The sequence below is a fragment of the Crocodylus siamensis genome, chromosome 2 (genome assembly GCF_052110815.1).
Source record: "Crocodylus siamensis isolate JL-2025a chromosome 2, ASM5211081v1, whole genome shotgun sequence".
Taxonomy (NCBI): Eukaryota; Metazoa; Chordata; order Crocodylia; family Crocodylidae; genus Crocodylus; species Crocodylus siamensis.
This window is the reverse complement of record NC_143396.1, coordinates 62,780,393-62,797,211: the sequence shown is the minus strand read 5'-3', so window position 1 is coordinate 62,797,211 and position 16,819 is coordinate 62,780,393. Positions and strand designations below refer to the sequence as shown.

The 16,819-nt window shown below is 39.6% G+C and overlaps 1 protein-coding gene across 3 annotated transcripts in view; it reads left to right on the top strand.

Moving 5' to 3' along the window:
* MTUS1 (microtubule associated scaffold protein 1) overlaps positions 1-16,819 on the top strand; it is a 162,352-nt gene that overhangs the window by 111,951 nt on the left and 33,582 nt on the right. For all 3 annotated transcript variants that reach the window (XM_090036017.1, XM_090036019.1, XM_090036020.1), the window contains one exon: positions 9,834-10,051. In XM_090036017.1, coding sequence (XP_089892143.1) covers positions 9,834-10,051 — 218 coding nt within the window. The remainder of the gene's footprint in view (positions 1-9,833; positions 10,052-16,819) is intronic.

The following is a 16,819-nucleotide window of genomic DNA, read 5'->3' as shown; positions in this document are numbered from 1 at the left end:
TTTCATGCCCTGGCACAGGGAAAACCTAGCTTAACTGTTCTCCCTTCCAAACATCTAGATTCCCAACCCCTCCAGAGATGCCATTCTTCAACAGCTTGTTTCAGTTGTTACCTTAAAATAACTTTTATCTACACCATTCTCAGTATTGTTAATGTCCAAGGTATGCTGTGTTAAAACTGCAAATGTGTTTTTAAAATTAATTTGAGGCAGTCAAGGAGCCAGGATAGTATCTTTCAATAATGTCTGGGATTTTATTGTACTCTTTGGAAGTAAATGCCCAGGTTCTTTCTGTAGCTGCTTTTCACATAGATCCTCCATTGTGTAGGCATCTTCAAATCGGCTCTTTTTAGAGCTGTTTATCAAGATAGATGAGGAGAAATATTTTGAACCTCTCTCTCCAAATGCTGTATCTTGTCGTGCAACTTGTCATTTCAGAGTTACGAGAGAAAAATGACTGTGGGACCTACTGCTTTAGTGCTCATAAATGTGTACATTGTTAGATGCACTTTAAATGAGAGAGACTCCTCACCTATTTTATAGGGCTGATAGCGTTAACTTTGTTTGTATGCTATTCTGCTATATTTGGAGATGGATTCAGATGCAACTTTTGAAAGTAGGTGTGAAAAAAGATGCTGCCATCAAACCTGTCAAACTAGTCATGCAGCACTGTCTTCTGCTACGAGTTACTTATAGAAGAAGCAGATAAAAAATATGGAGCAAAAGTTTGCAGCATAATTACTCTTCAGACTAATAATAAAAAAGTAGACCTCTGGTTTGTACTATTTTCCAAACGCATTTAGAAATTTTAGGACACACCCACACCATAAACTGGTAGATATCCATAAGCTAAGTTAAAGTTAGATTAGACCCTTCCTGGGCTCCTAATATTAATTTTCTCTTCCCCTCACCCCCTCAAATGGCTGCCAGTTTCTACTCCTGGGCAGTTGGTGTCTTTTGACTACTGCTTTCACCTATAATACTGGTCCTAAAACTCCCTAGAGAGAGATGAGGACAAAAGCATGAGATACTAAAAGGCATAGTTCATCTGCATATATTTTTCTCTCTTAATTTTTCAGTGGTGATTTTGTTCAGATGCTGTTTTGTCCTCCTCAAGTCTGTTCTGCTAATTGGTAGTAGTTCCTAAACCAGGGGTAGATAACCCCCAGCATGGGTGCCAGAGCATGGCACAGACAGGCATTTTGCTTGGCACGCACATCTTGGGGCAGATGGTAGGGAACAGGCCAGGGCTGTGCTGCCGCAGCAAGGATCAGGCCCCTTGTGGCTTCCCCACTGTCTGCTCCTGCCACGCCAACATCTTACAAGTTAAGGTTGCAGGTGTTTTTGGTGTTCTGCCCGAAAATGTTGCTGACCCCTGTCTTAAAGTATCTTACTAGCAAGGCCACTAATATTATTTTCATTTTACAGGGGAGGAAACAGAGATGCTGTGTATTAAATTAAATATTTTTATATGTTTAATCCAAAATGTCTGTGTTGGCTTTACTTTGAAGCTTACAGTAAAAGGAGTAATATTTTAATTCCACACGAGGGACTATTCCTTTTTCAGTTCCTTAGTAGGTTTATTTTTGGTAACTTCAAAATTTTGCCAGACCAAAATTCAGTCTCATAATGATTGTGATGATAACCTTGGTGATACGCTTGCATGGTTAAATTCTCTTTGTGCACATCTTTGATATTTATTTCTAACAAATTAGCAGAAGTGAAGGTACTTTTTTAGCCTTAAATAGTTGTGTCAAAAAAAAGAAAATATCTTTAAGTAGGCAAACTTTGAGATGTTTCTGGGCTGGAACCTGGAGCGTGCTTTTTCTCTTAATTGCAGTAGAAGCTGAATGATCTTATAACATCAGATTTTGTAAGTGACTTAATAATGAGATCATGAACAAACAATCCAGGGACTGGTATAGAGCTGAAAACTGTTTTTCTTGTGTGCATTTCTTATGTGGAGTTTGTGCAGAAGGGCTTTAAATTCAAAATACTAGCACTAAGAGTATTTCAGATGACACTACAACAAAATGGAAATGAATTGAACATAGTTTTAATGATCCACAGTTTACAAAGAATTTAGATTATGGATGTGTATAGGATGGTTTGGGGAGGATTGAACCTGCCTCAGTCAGAAGTTTAGACTAAATTTAACCTCTGGAGGTTTCTTTCAACCATACTTATCTATTATTCTAACTGTTTTGGGTAAATCTGGGAAGAAGGGCTTCGGGCAATAAGAGTAGTGGAAGTATGCCTAAGTGTCATCCAACGACGCAACTAACTTTTTTTTTTTAAACTCAACAACCCAATAAAATCGCTTTATCCTACCAGAGTGATGCTATATCAATAGATCTTATCTAGCAACCGATCAATATAAAAACGGAGGGTGGTGCTGACAACCTCTTTGTTTTTCCAAGGTCCTTGGCTCCAGGTTGACTTTTGGAGCATTGGTTCATCAACATTTTGAGGAAGGGTTAAGAGTGCAGTGAAGGTTTGGATGGGGTGGAGCATCTCTTTTGGATTACTGGCTTGCTGAGTTGTATTATTTTTGGCTGTGAGTCTTCTGATTTGATGGTGGTATATACTTGGTTTCAGAAATATTAAGATGCTTCTATATAATAGGTGTCCTTTTGTGTTTAAATTCCAGGTAACTGCCATAGCTTTGTGTGCTGGCCTTTAGTGAAGAGGTATCTGTTGGGTCTGTACATGTGAATCTGGAAGAGTTTTATAGCCTCAAGGAAGGACTATAAAAACTACAGCCCTGAGCCACCAGAACTAAGCCAGGAAATTCCTGATTTGGATGTAGCTATGACATGGTTTTTTGCCACATCCTTTGGAGAAATGTGGCATAGTGAAGCTAGCAGAAAAAGTAATACTTCAGCATAGTGTCTCCACTAGGAGGCTCTGCCAACGTAGCTATACTGGCAGAGGCTTTTTTTGGCATAGACGAGCTCCAAGACAGAACTGCATTTTCAGGCTGTCTCAGTGTCTTGAAACTTAAAATGTGTGGGTATGCTACCGATGAAATGTGGATTCCCATGTAATTATGGCTGGCTTTGTGCTGGAAAAATAATGCCTAACCTTTGATACAGAATTTTTTTTTTATTAAAGCCGAAGACAAAAATCTTTCCCTTCAAATGGCCCATAGTATTAATGTGTGGCAGCATTATAAGGACTACAGTAGATATCAATCTATCTGCAGGAAAAGTCTTACAATGAAGATACTGCTCAGGATATGTCATCCAAAGCCCTGGTGGAAGAGCAGCATCTGGCTGCAGAATGCTACAGGCATTCTTAGTAGCGTTGTCCATGAAGAGACAGTCCAAGATGGGCTGCTACCTATCCCGTGCTATCTAAACGAGTGGTTTTCAACCTGTTGTTGTTGTTGTAGTACCAGTACCAGAATCCGTTTGTGAGCATTGCTGGCCAGTCCTGACCCAGTGCCCCTCACTCTTGACTTGTTGCCGCCCAGCCTCTCGGTGCGTGTGGGACAGGGGTGGGTGTGTGGGGCCCTGAGGGCCGCAAACAGCCCCTTGCAGGCTGGAACTTTGCCAGCCTGCAAAGGAGAAGCCACAGTTTCCCACATTTTTCTCTCTTAAAGGAGAATCCATCTTTAAATTATGTTAATCCATTTTTAAAGCTGCTTTGCAACCCGTTCGTATATTCTTGTGACCCACAGGTTGAGAAACACTGATCTAAGCAACTTCAAAGCTGTCTTTGGCCCTGAAGTACCCTGGAATCCTGAGGGCAGAAATGGTGGTATAATGCCTCTTGCGCCCTGTTACTCCTCTGTCCTCAGCTGCAAGTTTTGGGCTACCCTGAATTATCACTCCAACTATTTAGTATGTTAATTGAAGTGTCAATATTTAATAGCCTTCAAAAGGAGAGTTGTATGTAAATCAATTTATTACTCTGAACTATTATTTTACTAGTTTTCAAAGATAACATCTGGTGATTAATCAAAGTTATATGCAGTAATTGCATGGCTCATAGTCTATCATAAATCTGTTTGCAAATATGTCTGTAGCATGAAAAAAAATCTTTGTAAAAGCCAAGTTAATATGCAGAGATGCTGGGTTGATAGGCCTGTTTGAAGGAAAATCTCTAGCCAGGTCTAACTTATCTAAGGTTTCCTGACTTGGTCTGCTGTTCTACCTCAGCTGTAATGATTTTTTCCATTTCATGTTTACTAAAGCTTCCTCTCCCCATGCAGGTAAAGGCGCAATTGGATCTAATGAGCAATCCACACAATTGTGCCTCCTGCCATGCTACATGCGTATGGACTGTGCAATTGTAGGATCATACATTAGATCCAGTTGTGCCCTATAGCTAGTATAGGGAGAGCCTGATGCTGGGCTCCCCCTACATCAGCAAGAGGCAGGCACCCAAAGCTGGGAGGCTCTCAGCCTCAGGGACCCACGCAGCCAGGACTCGGAGCCTAGCTAGCTGTGGGGCTCTGGGTCCCATGTGCAGCTGGGACTGAGAGCTCCATGTGAGCCAGGGGTTTCACGTATCCCCAAGCCTTGGGGATTGCAGCTGCCTCTATCCAAAGGGTGTGGGGGTTTCATGCTGGACATAGTGTGCTCCTACGGTTGACAGCCTTCTTAGATGAAGGGTGCTACAGAGGAGACCCTGCTACGCATGCAAATTAAACTTGATAGCAACAAGCTATAAAGTTAGTATGAATTTCTGCGGTCTAACTTCTATAACTGTTTGGAGCTTTTTGTTGCGTGATACCTGCTTTGCATGAGTAGCTGGTCTCAGGGTAATTGTGAAATTCACCAGTTAATTGCATGATACCTGTAAGGTATAGAGAGGGCCTCAGTGGTCTTGAAGGCAGTTCTGGTTATAACTATGGTGTGTATAGCAAGTGCACTCAGGGATTTATTCATTACTATCTGCATCACTAGAAAAAGTGCCTGCAGAGCCAGTTAATTTACCATGGGATTGGGGTCATTAGGTAAGTTGGGGGTGGGGAAATGACATCAAAGCCTTGTAGGCAGTATAATGTTCATTTTAAGCCCTTTTGTTGGAGGGAGGGTTATTCAGGATCAGTGGACTGCATCTTGTATTGCAAAAAAGCAAAATTCCTGCCAACACCAATGGCTGTACATTCTTTTGACTGACACATGGGAATAACTTCAGGTGACATGCTATTTTATGTGGGATGTTGGCAAAGGACTTAATAGGTTTGGGTGTGGCAAAATTGGGCAGCTTGTTACACTGACTAATACTACAGCTGAATTCTGGGTTTGAGCCATTTACAAAGGCTCTGTACGTGCTCATCTTTTATTTAGTATCTACATTCAAGTGTACTGACTGTAAACTTAAGTAGGGTACTATACTGGGGACTACCTTTCCCATTCAAGTGAAAATGTTCCTGGCTGCTTGGAGGCAGTGATGGCTGTTGCCACTGAGGATTAATACCAACAAGAAGAGGTCTGTGGTTGTTTCTTAAGTGGAGATGGAAAGTCTAGCACCTATGTTAGCAGAAATTCAAGTTAACCAAGAAGCAGTGAAAACTAGCCAAAAAGAATTTTAAAAGGCATGGAAATACCTCAAAAGGAAATTAAAACCAATACAGTTGCACAGAAGAGCCAGCCACAGATGGAAGAGGATCTGAAAGCAAGGATTAAATCCAGTCAGTTGGAAATAAAAACTATGCTTGAGGAGATCCAGAGAGAGAGGAAAGAAATAGAATTTCGGTTAAGTGCCCAGGCTGACTTGGTGCTCACTTCTTCAATCAATGACACTAACTCGACAAGTGTAGATCATTTTTTCCAGAAAATGGAGAGGAGTCAGAAGACTTTAAACATCCTTGAATTTGCTAACCAAGGGAATACTGAACGAGGACTTGAGGATGTTGAAAAATGTTTGGACACTAAAGTTAGAAGCCTTCAGAAAGCTCTTGAAGTTAATGGTTTGGTTGAGGAATATGAACAGCAGGCAACTTGGGGTAAGACTGTTATAACTTACAGCTACCCAAAATTTGGAAAGGGAAGGTTAGACTGTTTGTTTCTTCAATTTAGTTTTAGCCTGCCTGGAGTATGTTTTTAGAGGTTACAACTTTGCCATCTTTGCTTAACAAAAGCAATTTTTAATGTCATTACTATGTACTAATGAGGTCACATGGGCAACTCGGAGAGGTTCTAGTCTAGCTCTACACTTCCAAGCTAGGATGGTAGGAGTTCTTAGTTGGTTAAACCTTGGGCAGTTAAGGGTAGCTACCTACTGGGCAGAATTTCAGTTGATAGCCAGTAACTGAGCACAGAACAGTAGCATAGAAGCTAAGGTGGTGTTTCATTACAGCAGCATAGTCCAAGCTATTCAGATGCCGTTTAGTAAAACTTGACAAGGAACGTAAGTATAGGCAGATCTAGGATTTTTGAAAAGGAGACCTGTACTGTAGGGAAGGCTATACCTCCTGCTCCCAGTGGGGTGGGTAGATCATGCTATGGCAGTAGGAGCAGGGAACTTGTTTTTTGGGGTTTTTTTAAGTCTCTGAAACCAGGTAAGTATCTTACTGCCTACTCTTGGCTCCCTTTCCCTTTTTCTGTGTGCTTAGCAGTACTTTCACTCCCCTCTCTACTTAGTGGCTCTCGGTGGAGGAAGGGGAGACCTGCCTGCCAGGGCTGTTGTCCTGGCCATTGCTACTCGTATTCATCCAGGGTTTCAGGGAATGGCTGTGCAGGTGAACAATAATAGTGGCAGATATGTTCCTTTTCACTGCTTCTGCTGTCAAGCTGGTGGTGAACACCTGGGGAAGGAGGAGGTAGCTATGGACAGGGCAGGGAGGGGAAACCTGTCTGCCACTTTCTCTGTTCCTGACTGAGCCTGGCTTTCTGTGCAACCTGGTTAGTGTAGGATGAAGCAGCTTTGGAGCAACCTCAACACCTGTGTCAGCCAGGGACAGTAGAAGGCAGGAAAAGGGGCAATCTGACAGCTGGGGAAGTACTGCTGAGCACAGAGGGGTGAGGATGTTGCAGGGCAGAGGGAAAAGTTCTTACTTGCTTCAGGGACTTAAAGTACCTGGCTATTTGCACCCCCTCTGGATCTGCACACAAATGTAGCTAATTCTAATGCTCCTCTCAGTGACCTTTCTATATATTTAAATGTAGCTAGTAGTTGGAATGCACCCTTATAGAAAAATAGCTCATAATAATAACTGGTAGTATTGGGTGGTGGTGTTCCCCCTTTTCTCCTATAGGATGCATCAGATTGGTCAAGCTTCGAGTCCTCACTTGAAACTTCTTTACAAAGGAAAGATCTGGGATTCAGACTTGTGTTCAGCCTTCAGCTGGCGTTGTTGTACTAAAGACACATAAGGCAGATCTGAGTCCAGGGCAAAGTTCTTGACTGAGGGTCAGCTGCAAGCTCATGAAATTATACTTTTGTTCAAGATACAGGTGTTCAGAGCTTCTATCAAGATGCAGTCACCAGAGTGGTATAGTTTAATAAAAAAAAAGTATAATTTTTTGTGTATGGCACAAAGCTCATCTTGCAACATATAGTTTGGGGAAGTAATCTGATTACGTGGCCTGTCGCACTTAGAATAGTCTGCTGTGTGTATTCTTTAGAAATTATATTCAATGGTAGTAGATACATGGAATTATAAATGGACTGGGGGGTATTTTATAAGGATGTGTTGCATAAGGTACACGTCCAAGAAACCCTTTTCCTATCATTAAAGGGAAAAGATCTGGGTTTTTTTGCTCATCTAAGAGCAGCACAAACATCAAGATAGGCTTGATGGGAAGATTTTGATCCATATTTTGGTACTTTAAGCCCTTTTCAACTTTTTGATGTTATTACTGTAGACTTTCCTCAACAGGAGCTATGATAAGTGTGGCTTTTACTTATTTGGCTCTTTGTTTTAATACTTTTGTTTAAATGTGAGGTGAGGAATGAAGGTCATAAACAGGCACAAACAGGGCTTGTGATTTTTATCTCCAGATGTGGCTCACCATAGCTGGGAAAAGACTTTTTTTCAAATTGTTCTTGTCTATTTTAATTTTTTTAATGTACATTGTTTTATTATGCCTGTAAAGAAGCTTCTGATGTGATCTGAACAATATGTAGGCTGCTTGAGTTTGCTGAGAACCTGAAACAATTTCTTGGAAGTGTGCACTGCTCAGTTGAATTCTAGTGTTAACTCCAAAGTGACTGTTTTCACTTTAAAAGAAGAAAAACATGACATTAACTTGTTCATAGAGTAATTTTAACTCAGTAACACAAATTGACGCTTTTAACTTAAAATTAGCAGCTCAAGTTCAGCAGCAGCCTTTCTTTTGCCTTGGCTACTGTTTCCACCCAAATCAGAGACTGTGCTTTTTTTTTACTGTGTAAATATTCCTCTAATGGTCAGCATTCTTGCATGTTTTCATGTGCAGTGAAGTAACCAAGAAAAGCATCAAAACAGTGTGCATGAAAACACATTAACATTTCCTGAAGGGAAAGCTGAAATAGGGGCCAAAAGCCCTTTTAGGGTGGGCTGCATGTTTGGAAGATGTATACGGCAGAATGAGTTGGATCTCACCAGACAAATGAGCTATTTTTCCTGCATTAGGATTCTATTCTCAGACATTTGAGAAACTGCTAAGCCACTGAAATTTGATTAATGCAGTGGCTGAAGTACTGATATTGGCAACCTTCTAGTTCTTGGTTATTACTGAAAGAAGAAGAGTGTTGGTATAGGAAAAGATTGTACCAGATGCATCCCAGTGTCTCCCCTCACTTAATTGAAAGGCTTTTGAAAGAATTAACAACATGCTGATTTTTGATTTACTAATTTTGGTCTTTTTGGAAGTAATCCTATTTTCCTTCTACTAAGCATTGCTATTATGGTTTCAAAAAGTACTTAACTTTATGTTGTTATTCAACTTTTATTGTGAAGGAATCTTGTTAAGTCAGATGCTGAAATCTTCACCTTGATCTCTCATTAAACTACCTTGTTATTTTTATATCTTGCGTCAGGTTTTGGTTGCTACAGGATTTGCTCACACCCTGTGATCAAAAGGAGTCTGGCCTTATTTGCACCATTGTTTTCTTTAGCTGCGGTATAAAGAAAGCTAGCATACTTGGAGTTTTAAGAATTGAGTATTAATAAGTAAATTGATTCTGTTTTCTGACGTTGCATGTCTGAGAAGCGCTTCTATGCGTTTGAGGTTGCAGCATAACCGAAGAATGTAAAAATAAACTAGGTAGTCATTCAACAATGCATAATGGGTGGGGGAGGGCAGTACTTGCAGTGTATTTACATTTTTGATAGGTTTAGTAAGTGTTTAATTTGTGACTAAAGCTAGTGGTGCTGAGAAACATGCTTCAATATTTGGCTGATAAAGCCCAAATACAGACTTATAATTGTGGAACTCTCATAGTGGAAAATAAAGAAAGCAATGGATTAAATATAAATTACAATTTGCTAGCTTCATTAACATTTAGTAAGTGTAAAACCCTTTTCCAAACCTAAAAAGAATGGATGGGCACATTCGTGTTGCAAGAAACTTGGTGTCAAAGGAACATTCAGGTTCTCTCAAGATCGGATTCAAACAGTGGTATGAGCAGCTTTCTTAAATGCTGCGTAATGAAAAAATGTAAACTCAGAATAATGAATTTAAGCGCACAAATTTAATTGTCTGTGGAAATTGTACTAGTACACCAAGAACAATTTCTAACCCACAAGACTAATACTATTAAAATAAATGTTTGAACCCAATTAGAATGACGTAAGAAAATATTCTTAATTTTTTTTCTATTCCTTTCTTTCTTTCTTTCTTTCTTGATATTCAGCACTGAATAAATATTAATTGTATGCATATATATTTCAATTCCAGTTGACAAGGGCAAGCAGAGGACACCTAAAAGTTCATGCATACAAACCCAAACCTCTCCAGATGCACATTCATATGAAATAAAAACACATGAGTTGGCACAATACAAAGCAAAATGTGAGAACCAAAGTGGAATTATCCTGCAACTGAAGAAACTCCTGGCCTGCAGTAACCGGAAGTTTGAAGCATTAACTGTTGTGATACAGCATGTACAATCTGAGGTAAATTTTTTAAAAAGTAGTCTCTTTGAATTTGCTGTTTGTGTTCTTGGTTGAAACTTCTGATTTATTGTGTGTGTACATATGTTATAAGAAGTCTGTTTGACCCAAAGGAGCCTATGAATTTAAGTGTTTCTTTTTTTAAACATAATTTTTTTTCTTTTCTGAACTTGCCTAGGATTAGTATCTTGCATCTGTATAATTGGAGTCTCCCTAGCTCATTGCTGCTTAACTTTTTCTATTTGTAATGATCCTGTTAAAATGGATGATTCTAAGCATCATTAAGACAGTGTTTCCAGTTAATCATTCTGCAGCTGTTTAATGCCATAATTCCTCTTTATATACCCAGCATAGTTAATGGATGTGTTTATCAGCCTATTTACGATATTAAGGGGTTATGTCATCTCAGTGACTTCATGTACTTGAAAATGTTTGTTTTATATTATAAAAAGCTAGAGTACGTTGGGGTAATGTTAACAGAAGATTAAAAACAAATATAGAGTATGTAACTGGGTCCCTGTTAGTCCTGCTTGTTCTCTTTTTGACGGAAGAGAGATGGTTGTAGCAACTTGCAATGATAATTGCTCTTGGCATGTCGTATGCTAAAAGCCAGTGCTTTGTCTTTGGAGACTTAGCTTCAAAGATGTGTCTTCAAAAAAGGCTGACTTTTTTTTTAGTAAATGATTTGGGGTTTTGGGGTAACCTGTTCCAGTGCTTTACTATCTTCCATGTGAGACATGTTTTTTCCCCCTAATATCTAACCTAAACTTTCCTTGCTGCGATTTGAGATCATTGCTCCCTGTTCTGTTTGCCACCACTGAGAACAGCCTCCTAGGGGATCCTGTCCATCGTTTCCCTGAGCGAGTCTATCTGCATTTCTATAGTCCAGGGTCCTTACTTTTCTGCCTGCCTGCCTTCCCCTGAACTCGTTCATTTTGTAGTTGCTGCTCCCTGAGTTACCCTCCACCTCTACATTCCCCACCAATTCTTCCCTGTTTCTAAGCAGCAAGTCAAAAACAGCATGGCCCCTAATTGGCCTCTTAAATTATTGGGATACCTCTCTATCCCACACCTGTCTTGTATTAATACTAACTTTTTTCTAGTTACTCTTGTTGAATCATAAATATGCCTAACTTGGATTTTTAAATAAGTGTTTGAAGAGATTTGGTATGTCCTGGAGGATACTGTGTTCAGGACAAGAAAATCCCTGCACGTGTAAAGGAAAGAAAATTCCTAGACTTAGCCTGTTTCTCCTTGTTTTGTTGTCTGTGAGAGCCAAGAATGATTTGATAGTTGCTTAACTGAATACAGTCAGAGAAGTTTAAGTTAAGTCTTCACTGGGAGTGCACCATTAAAGATTTTTTAGCTGATACTAATGGCTAAAACCAGCCATATCGGCTGATACCGATTTGACAGCCAATACGCAGCCCAGCAGCTTAGAGACCAGTGTCCAGCTGATAAGTCTGTGGGAGGGAAAGGGTATGGGGTGGGGGTGGGGCAGATTGAGGCCCCACAGAGTGAGGGAAAGAGTAGGGCAGGGGTGGGGGCAGTAACTACCCACCCAGGGTTGAATGGGACAGAGCCACTGTGGCTTGTTTGGGGGGGAGGGAAGGAGGAGGCTCCCAATGCTGCTAGCATCCCCAGGGGAAGCATGTGCCTCCTAGATTTGTGTGTGGGGTGAGGGCAGGCTGTCTGCTGCAGGCTTGGGGCCAGGGACTGCACCAGCCTCTTCCTGGCTGGGGGGGGGCTGGGCTGGGGTTGCATTTTGGGGACCAATATATCGGTACATCTGTAGTCTTCACTGATCCTTAGAAGTTCAGTCTAAGTGTTTCGTAAGTGTACATTTACCCCACAGTTCTCTGCTGGCTGCTGACATTGGAATGGGAAACAGTCTCCATGTGTAATACAGAATAATATTGTATTGGTCAACATTTACCTAAGTCATGCATCTCTTGTGGAGGCTGGGGACAGAAGAATAAATGGACCACATTTCCCAAGTCTAATCTTAGAATTCCCTACATTTTCTTAGTATCTTTCACAGGGTTACAGAAAAATCTAATGTCCCAGGGTCTCTTGACTGAGGCTAGATACATGATGTTAGTTCAGACTTAACTGCGACTTGCAAAGTAAACTTCATTTGTGGTTTGCCCTTTTCATAATGTAGATAAAGATGACAGCACCTCTTAGCTGATGGATTAATTCAAAGTTGAAGCTTCTTGTGCTTCATACAAAATTAAACCCCAGTTCATGCAGTCCCGGGGCTAGCATGTAGCCAGCTAAATTGAGCTATGTGGTTTACTATAGTGTATATGCTACTAAGGCATATATAGACCTGTTTTAGCAAAGTACCTCAACCTGGCCCAATCTCAACCATTTTTTTCCCCTAGGTAAGGTAGAACCGCTGAGAGGTTTAATGCATGACTTACCAGATAGAAGTCCTTTTCTTTCTGCTGTCAGACAGGCTGTCCAGCCTCTATTCTTTGAATAAACAATGTATGTTACTCCCTCTCTCCCTCCCCTTTCTATAATACCGTTAGGCATAGTCTAACATAGTCTTTATACCTAAAGCTCCTCTGCAGCAGCAGCCAAGTCCTCCTTTTTGCCTGCACAATTATTCCATCTCCTCCAGGTGGAGTTAAGTTTCAGCTGCCAGCCAGCTACAATGCATGTAGTTGCTCCTATGTCTTTGGTCTGCTGTTATTGTCCATGTAGCACCTGGTACCTTCCTAGGATGCACTACATGCTCCGGCAGCGCAGGTGTTATTTGGAGCTATGTGGGCCCACCGCAGATTCTGGGTATAGACTGGCTCTAGCAGCTTGGCAATGCCAGATGCTGTTTTGCAAACTGAATTTCTGGCAACAAAGCAGGATAAGTATAGACATTATTTTAACACACCTCTTCCAAAATTTTGTTCATTTGTATCTTAACAATAACATCTCCGTACTTTCAACTGCCTGATGCCAGGAGGTGCTAATCTTCTAGTTCCTCCTGAACTGCAGAACAAATCTGAGACTGTCTTAACAATTTTGTTTCAAAGTATGGAAAACTGACTACTACGGAGTTTGGGTTCAGTTAGGGGAAACCTATATTCACTGAATAGCTGTTCTAGAATATACAATAGCCTTTAAAAATGCACATAGAGTTCAGCTTCAGTAAAAATCTGTGTTGCACTTCCTAATCCTTTCCTTTGCATAGGTTTCTAAGCTTCTGTTAGTTTTTTCCCCAAATGTTTGAGATCTGTTAGTGCCTTTTTAACTTAATAGCAATTCCCTGTCAAATGTTTAGCACAAAAAGCAGAATATGGAATCGACAAATCTACCCAGCTCCACTGGAAGAAGGTGATAAGACCACTCTTACTAGATCTTTCTTCAGTCAAATCTAGTGATTATATAATACTGTTGCTTTTTTTTTTTTTTGGTCAGAAATATCTACCCCTAAACTATCTCAGCTCTACATTTACTTTTTAATATGCTTATGTAGAGGCATTATCTGTCAGCATTAATCATTTACTCTAATAATATCCTAAACTCATCAGAGTTTGTCCTGATGATTTCTGTCTTTAGGTTTAAGATTCAATCTTTGCGCATATCATCTGCTTAAAATCCAGGTAACCCATCTGAAGTGAAAGAACTCTGGACTTCAAAATTCTAAAATCCAGTTTTTACTTGCCTGGAGTCCAGATGACATTACTTAAACAATAGTAGTGGTGTTGCTACAACAAACTAATGCAGGATAAAAGTTTGTTCCAGATTATTGGTTGGACATTAACAAGGTGGCTGACACACATGTCTGAAACTAGAGTGACTTCATCTGTTTTTAAAAGATTGATGAATGTAGATGTTTTATTGCCAAAAGGCTGCATCAAACTGAAATCTCATCAGTAAAAACAGAATCCTGACACCACCACCCTCCCCAAGTTTTAGGTTATTGTTCCACCTTGTGGTCTATATTCCCTGGCCAATTCCTGTCATTTTATAATCTCGTTTTCCTGTTTTTAACCTTTTCCAGCAAGAAAGGGGAAAACTGACACTGTAGAGGAAGTAATGAAACTGACCACATACAATATGTTATCAAGGATCCTGTCCCATCTGTGATATTTGGTTTTTGTAGGTATATCTTGCAACTGTAGCAGGAATTAATCTGTACTTCTCTGGTTTTGTTTCTTTAACTTGTTTTAATATTACTTTTACTTATTAATTTTAATTTGCTATGTATTGGAAGATGGTCACATATATATAAATAAGAACAAACAGTTGGAAAAATGTAGTGCAACTTGTCTGTAGCAAATAGGGTAGAAACCAGAGGCTGTATTTAAAAGAATCTGAACTTCAGATTGCACTTCTGTAATCTATTATAAAATTAAATCTGTGTTTCTTAAGAAATATAATGCTCTACAATACACACAGTAAACTGAAAATCTGTAGTTTCTATTATGCATTGCCGTCTTCATCCCTTGGTGTACATTAAAAATCCCACATTGTTCTGTTCCTGTTAGTTGATTATAGCTGAGCAATTTGAACTTTAAGCTTGCTTTTCACCTATTAAGAAAAAAACAAAAACAACCCAACAATAATTATCCCTGACATTATGCTTATATATTACTGACTATCGAAACAGTTTTTACATTTTCCAAAACAGCTTTTTTGTTGCTCCTTTTTAATTAAAATGCCTTGGCTGTGCAGTAGGGACAAACAATCTTTGATGTACCAGCGAGGTCACTTAAAATAAGGTTAGTTAGATTTCCCTTCCCCCTCTGATTTGCAGCATATATGGAATACGTTGTCACGTTATTTCTATTGAAATAATTCTGTTACCTACACAAAAGTAGCAAGACTAGATCTGCTCTCTAAAGCCACTCTGTAGAATTCCAGAATCTTTCCAGTGAAAATGAAGTGCATTGCTGCAATTACTTAAATTGCTTGCCAACGTCATTCCAGTGGTACTAGCATGAAACTTGCCTTTCATCCTGTCTCGTATTTTAAGTAATGAAATAATTTCAGTTGATGTATACCTGTGGTCTGTTTACTACTAAGTAAGCAGCATCTGAGGTAGAATAAACCATTTATTTGGACTGGGAAAAGCTTTCTAAATCATGGTTTGTATAAAACCAGAACTGAAGTTTCCTAGCATTAAGATATCATTTAGTTTGTCAAGAGCTTTAAAAGCCAGCACTGAAGAAATAAGTTAATAAAATTAGGTAGGGCTGCATAGAATATTAAAATCTCAGAAAATTTTATTGCTGTATAACTGGAAGAAGAGCAGACTCTGATGTCAGTCCCTGAACTGTGCCAAGATGATGATAGGAATATTGATTCAGACAATACTCGGGAATTGGGTGATGCACACATGGGTGGTGCAGTCCAGGAGAATTTGCTGGTTGAAACTGATGCAACTGAGATGTTTTATTCCAGAAGGCGATCACAACTTAGATGCAGATATTAAATCAGGATGTGGAATGCAGGAAGCAATGTAAGCATCAGTTAGAGGAAGGGTAATTTTTTTTAACTGGCTTCTTTCTCATCAGTGCATGAGTAGCTGTAAATTTGGAATTTGCTGTCTGGGGGTTTATCTGTGCAATCATCAAAACATGAGTGACAGCTTTTTATGGAATTTCCTAGGGTTTTAAAAAGAACCTGCAGTCTTGGAAGTACTGATCTTACTTGTCAGCTTCATTGCCCTGCCAGATAGACAAAGTTAAGAAAAGGAGTCTTGTGTCGGCCTTTTCTACCCACTGAGGTATAAAGTCATCGTGCATCACATAGTATACATAAAGCTTTCAACTGCAATGGGCAGTACTCTGAGGCGGTCCTCCCTTATTCAGTTTGTAGCTTAAAATAGGTTAAAAGTACTGCTGTTTTGTGTGTTAAACTTACTATGATAACTGAAGAGCTGAAATTTCAAAATGTAACTTGACAAAATCTCAAACAGTTTTCACCAGAAGACTCCAAGGTATTTTTCCTTTCCACTCTTCAGTCTTTAATTCCAACAGTCCAACGTAATGACATGGTTTTTAATCATGTAAGGATTTTCTTGTTCTTCTTACTGAAATAATTCAAATGTTCTTCAGACATTTCAAAAAACATCCACTTGTAGACCAATCAAGCCTGGAAAATTACACCTGAGAAGCGCTCCGAGAACAGAGGTTAAAACTAAAATATACGCTATACAAAGCGTGTAGTTGCCACAAGTAGTGAGTATCTTAAATATGAGATTTTGGCAATAGTTCTTTGTTTAGCTTCTTCTTTAGTGTAATAGGACTGTTTGACTGCAAGTGTACACTGCTCTGTTAATGATACAGCAATGTATTTCCCCAGTAAAGAGCTAAGAGATGAAAAAACTGAGGCTACAGAAGCTGTCAATGGAAACAGGATGGGGAAAGTATTTCAAAGTGGTCTTAATTTAAACCTTTTACAGAAGTAGGACAGTGGCGACTGTGGTCCCCCTGCTTTATCTGTGGCAGGTTATGGTGTTTTGTCTTGTCTAACCTAGGCAGCCCTGACAGTGGATTTGTATAGGATAGTGATCAACTTGCCTTAAGTAGGGGGTTGGACTAGATGACGGTTCAAAGTCCCTTCCAGTGCAACTTCTCAATGATTCTATGAAATTTGGTGGATGAGAGGCTGCAGATGTTTATTTTGAACTGGTGGATTTTTAAAAGTATAACCAGATTGTATTTTACTATAAAACATACTGAATTAGACCACCTAAATAGATACTAAATAAAGTATAATATGCTATTAGGTAAGGAATTGTTAACTGCTGTGATGTTG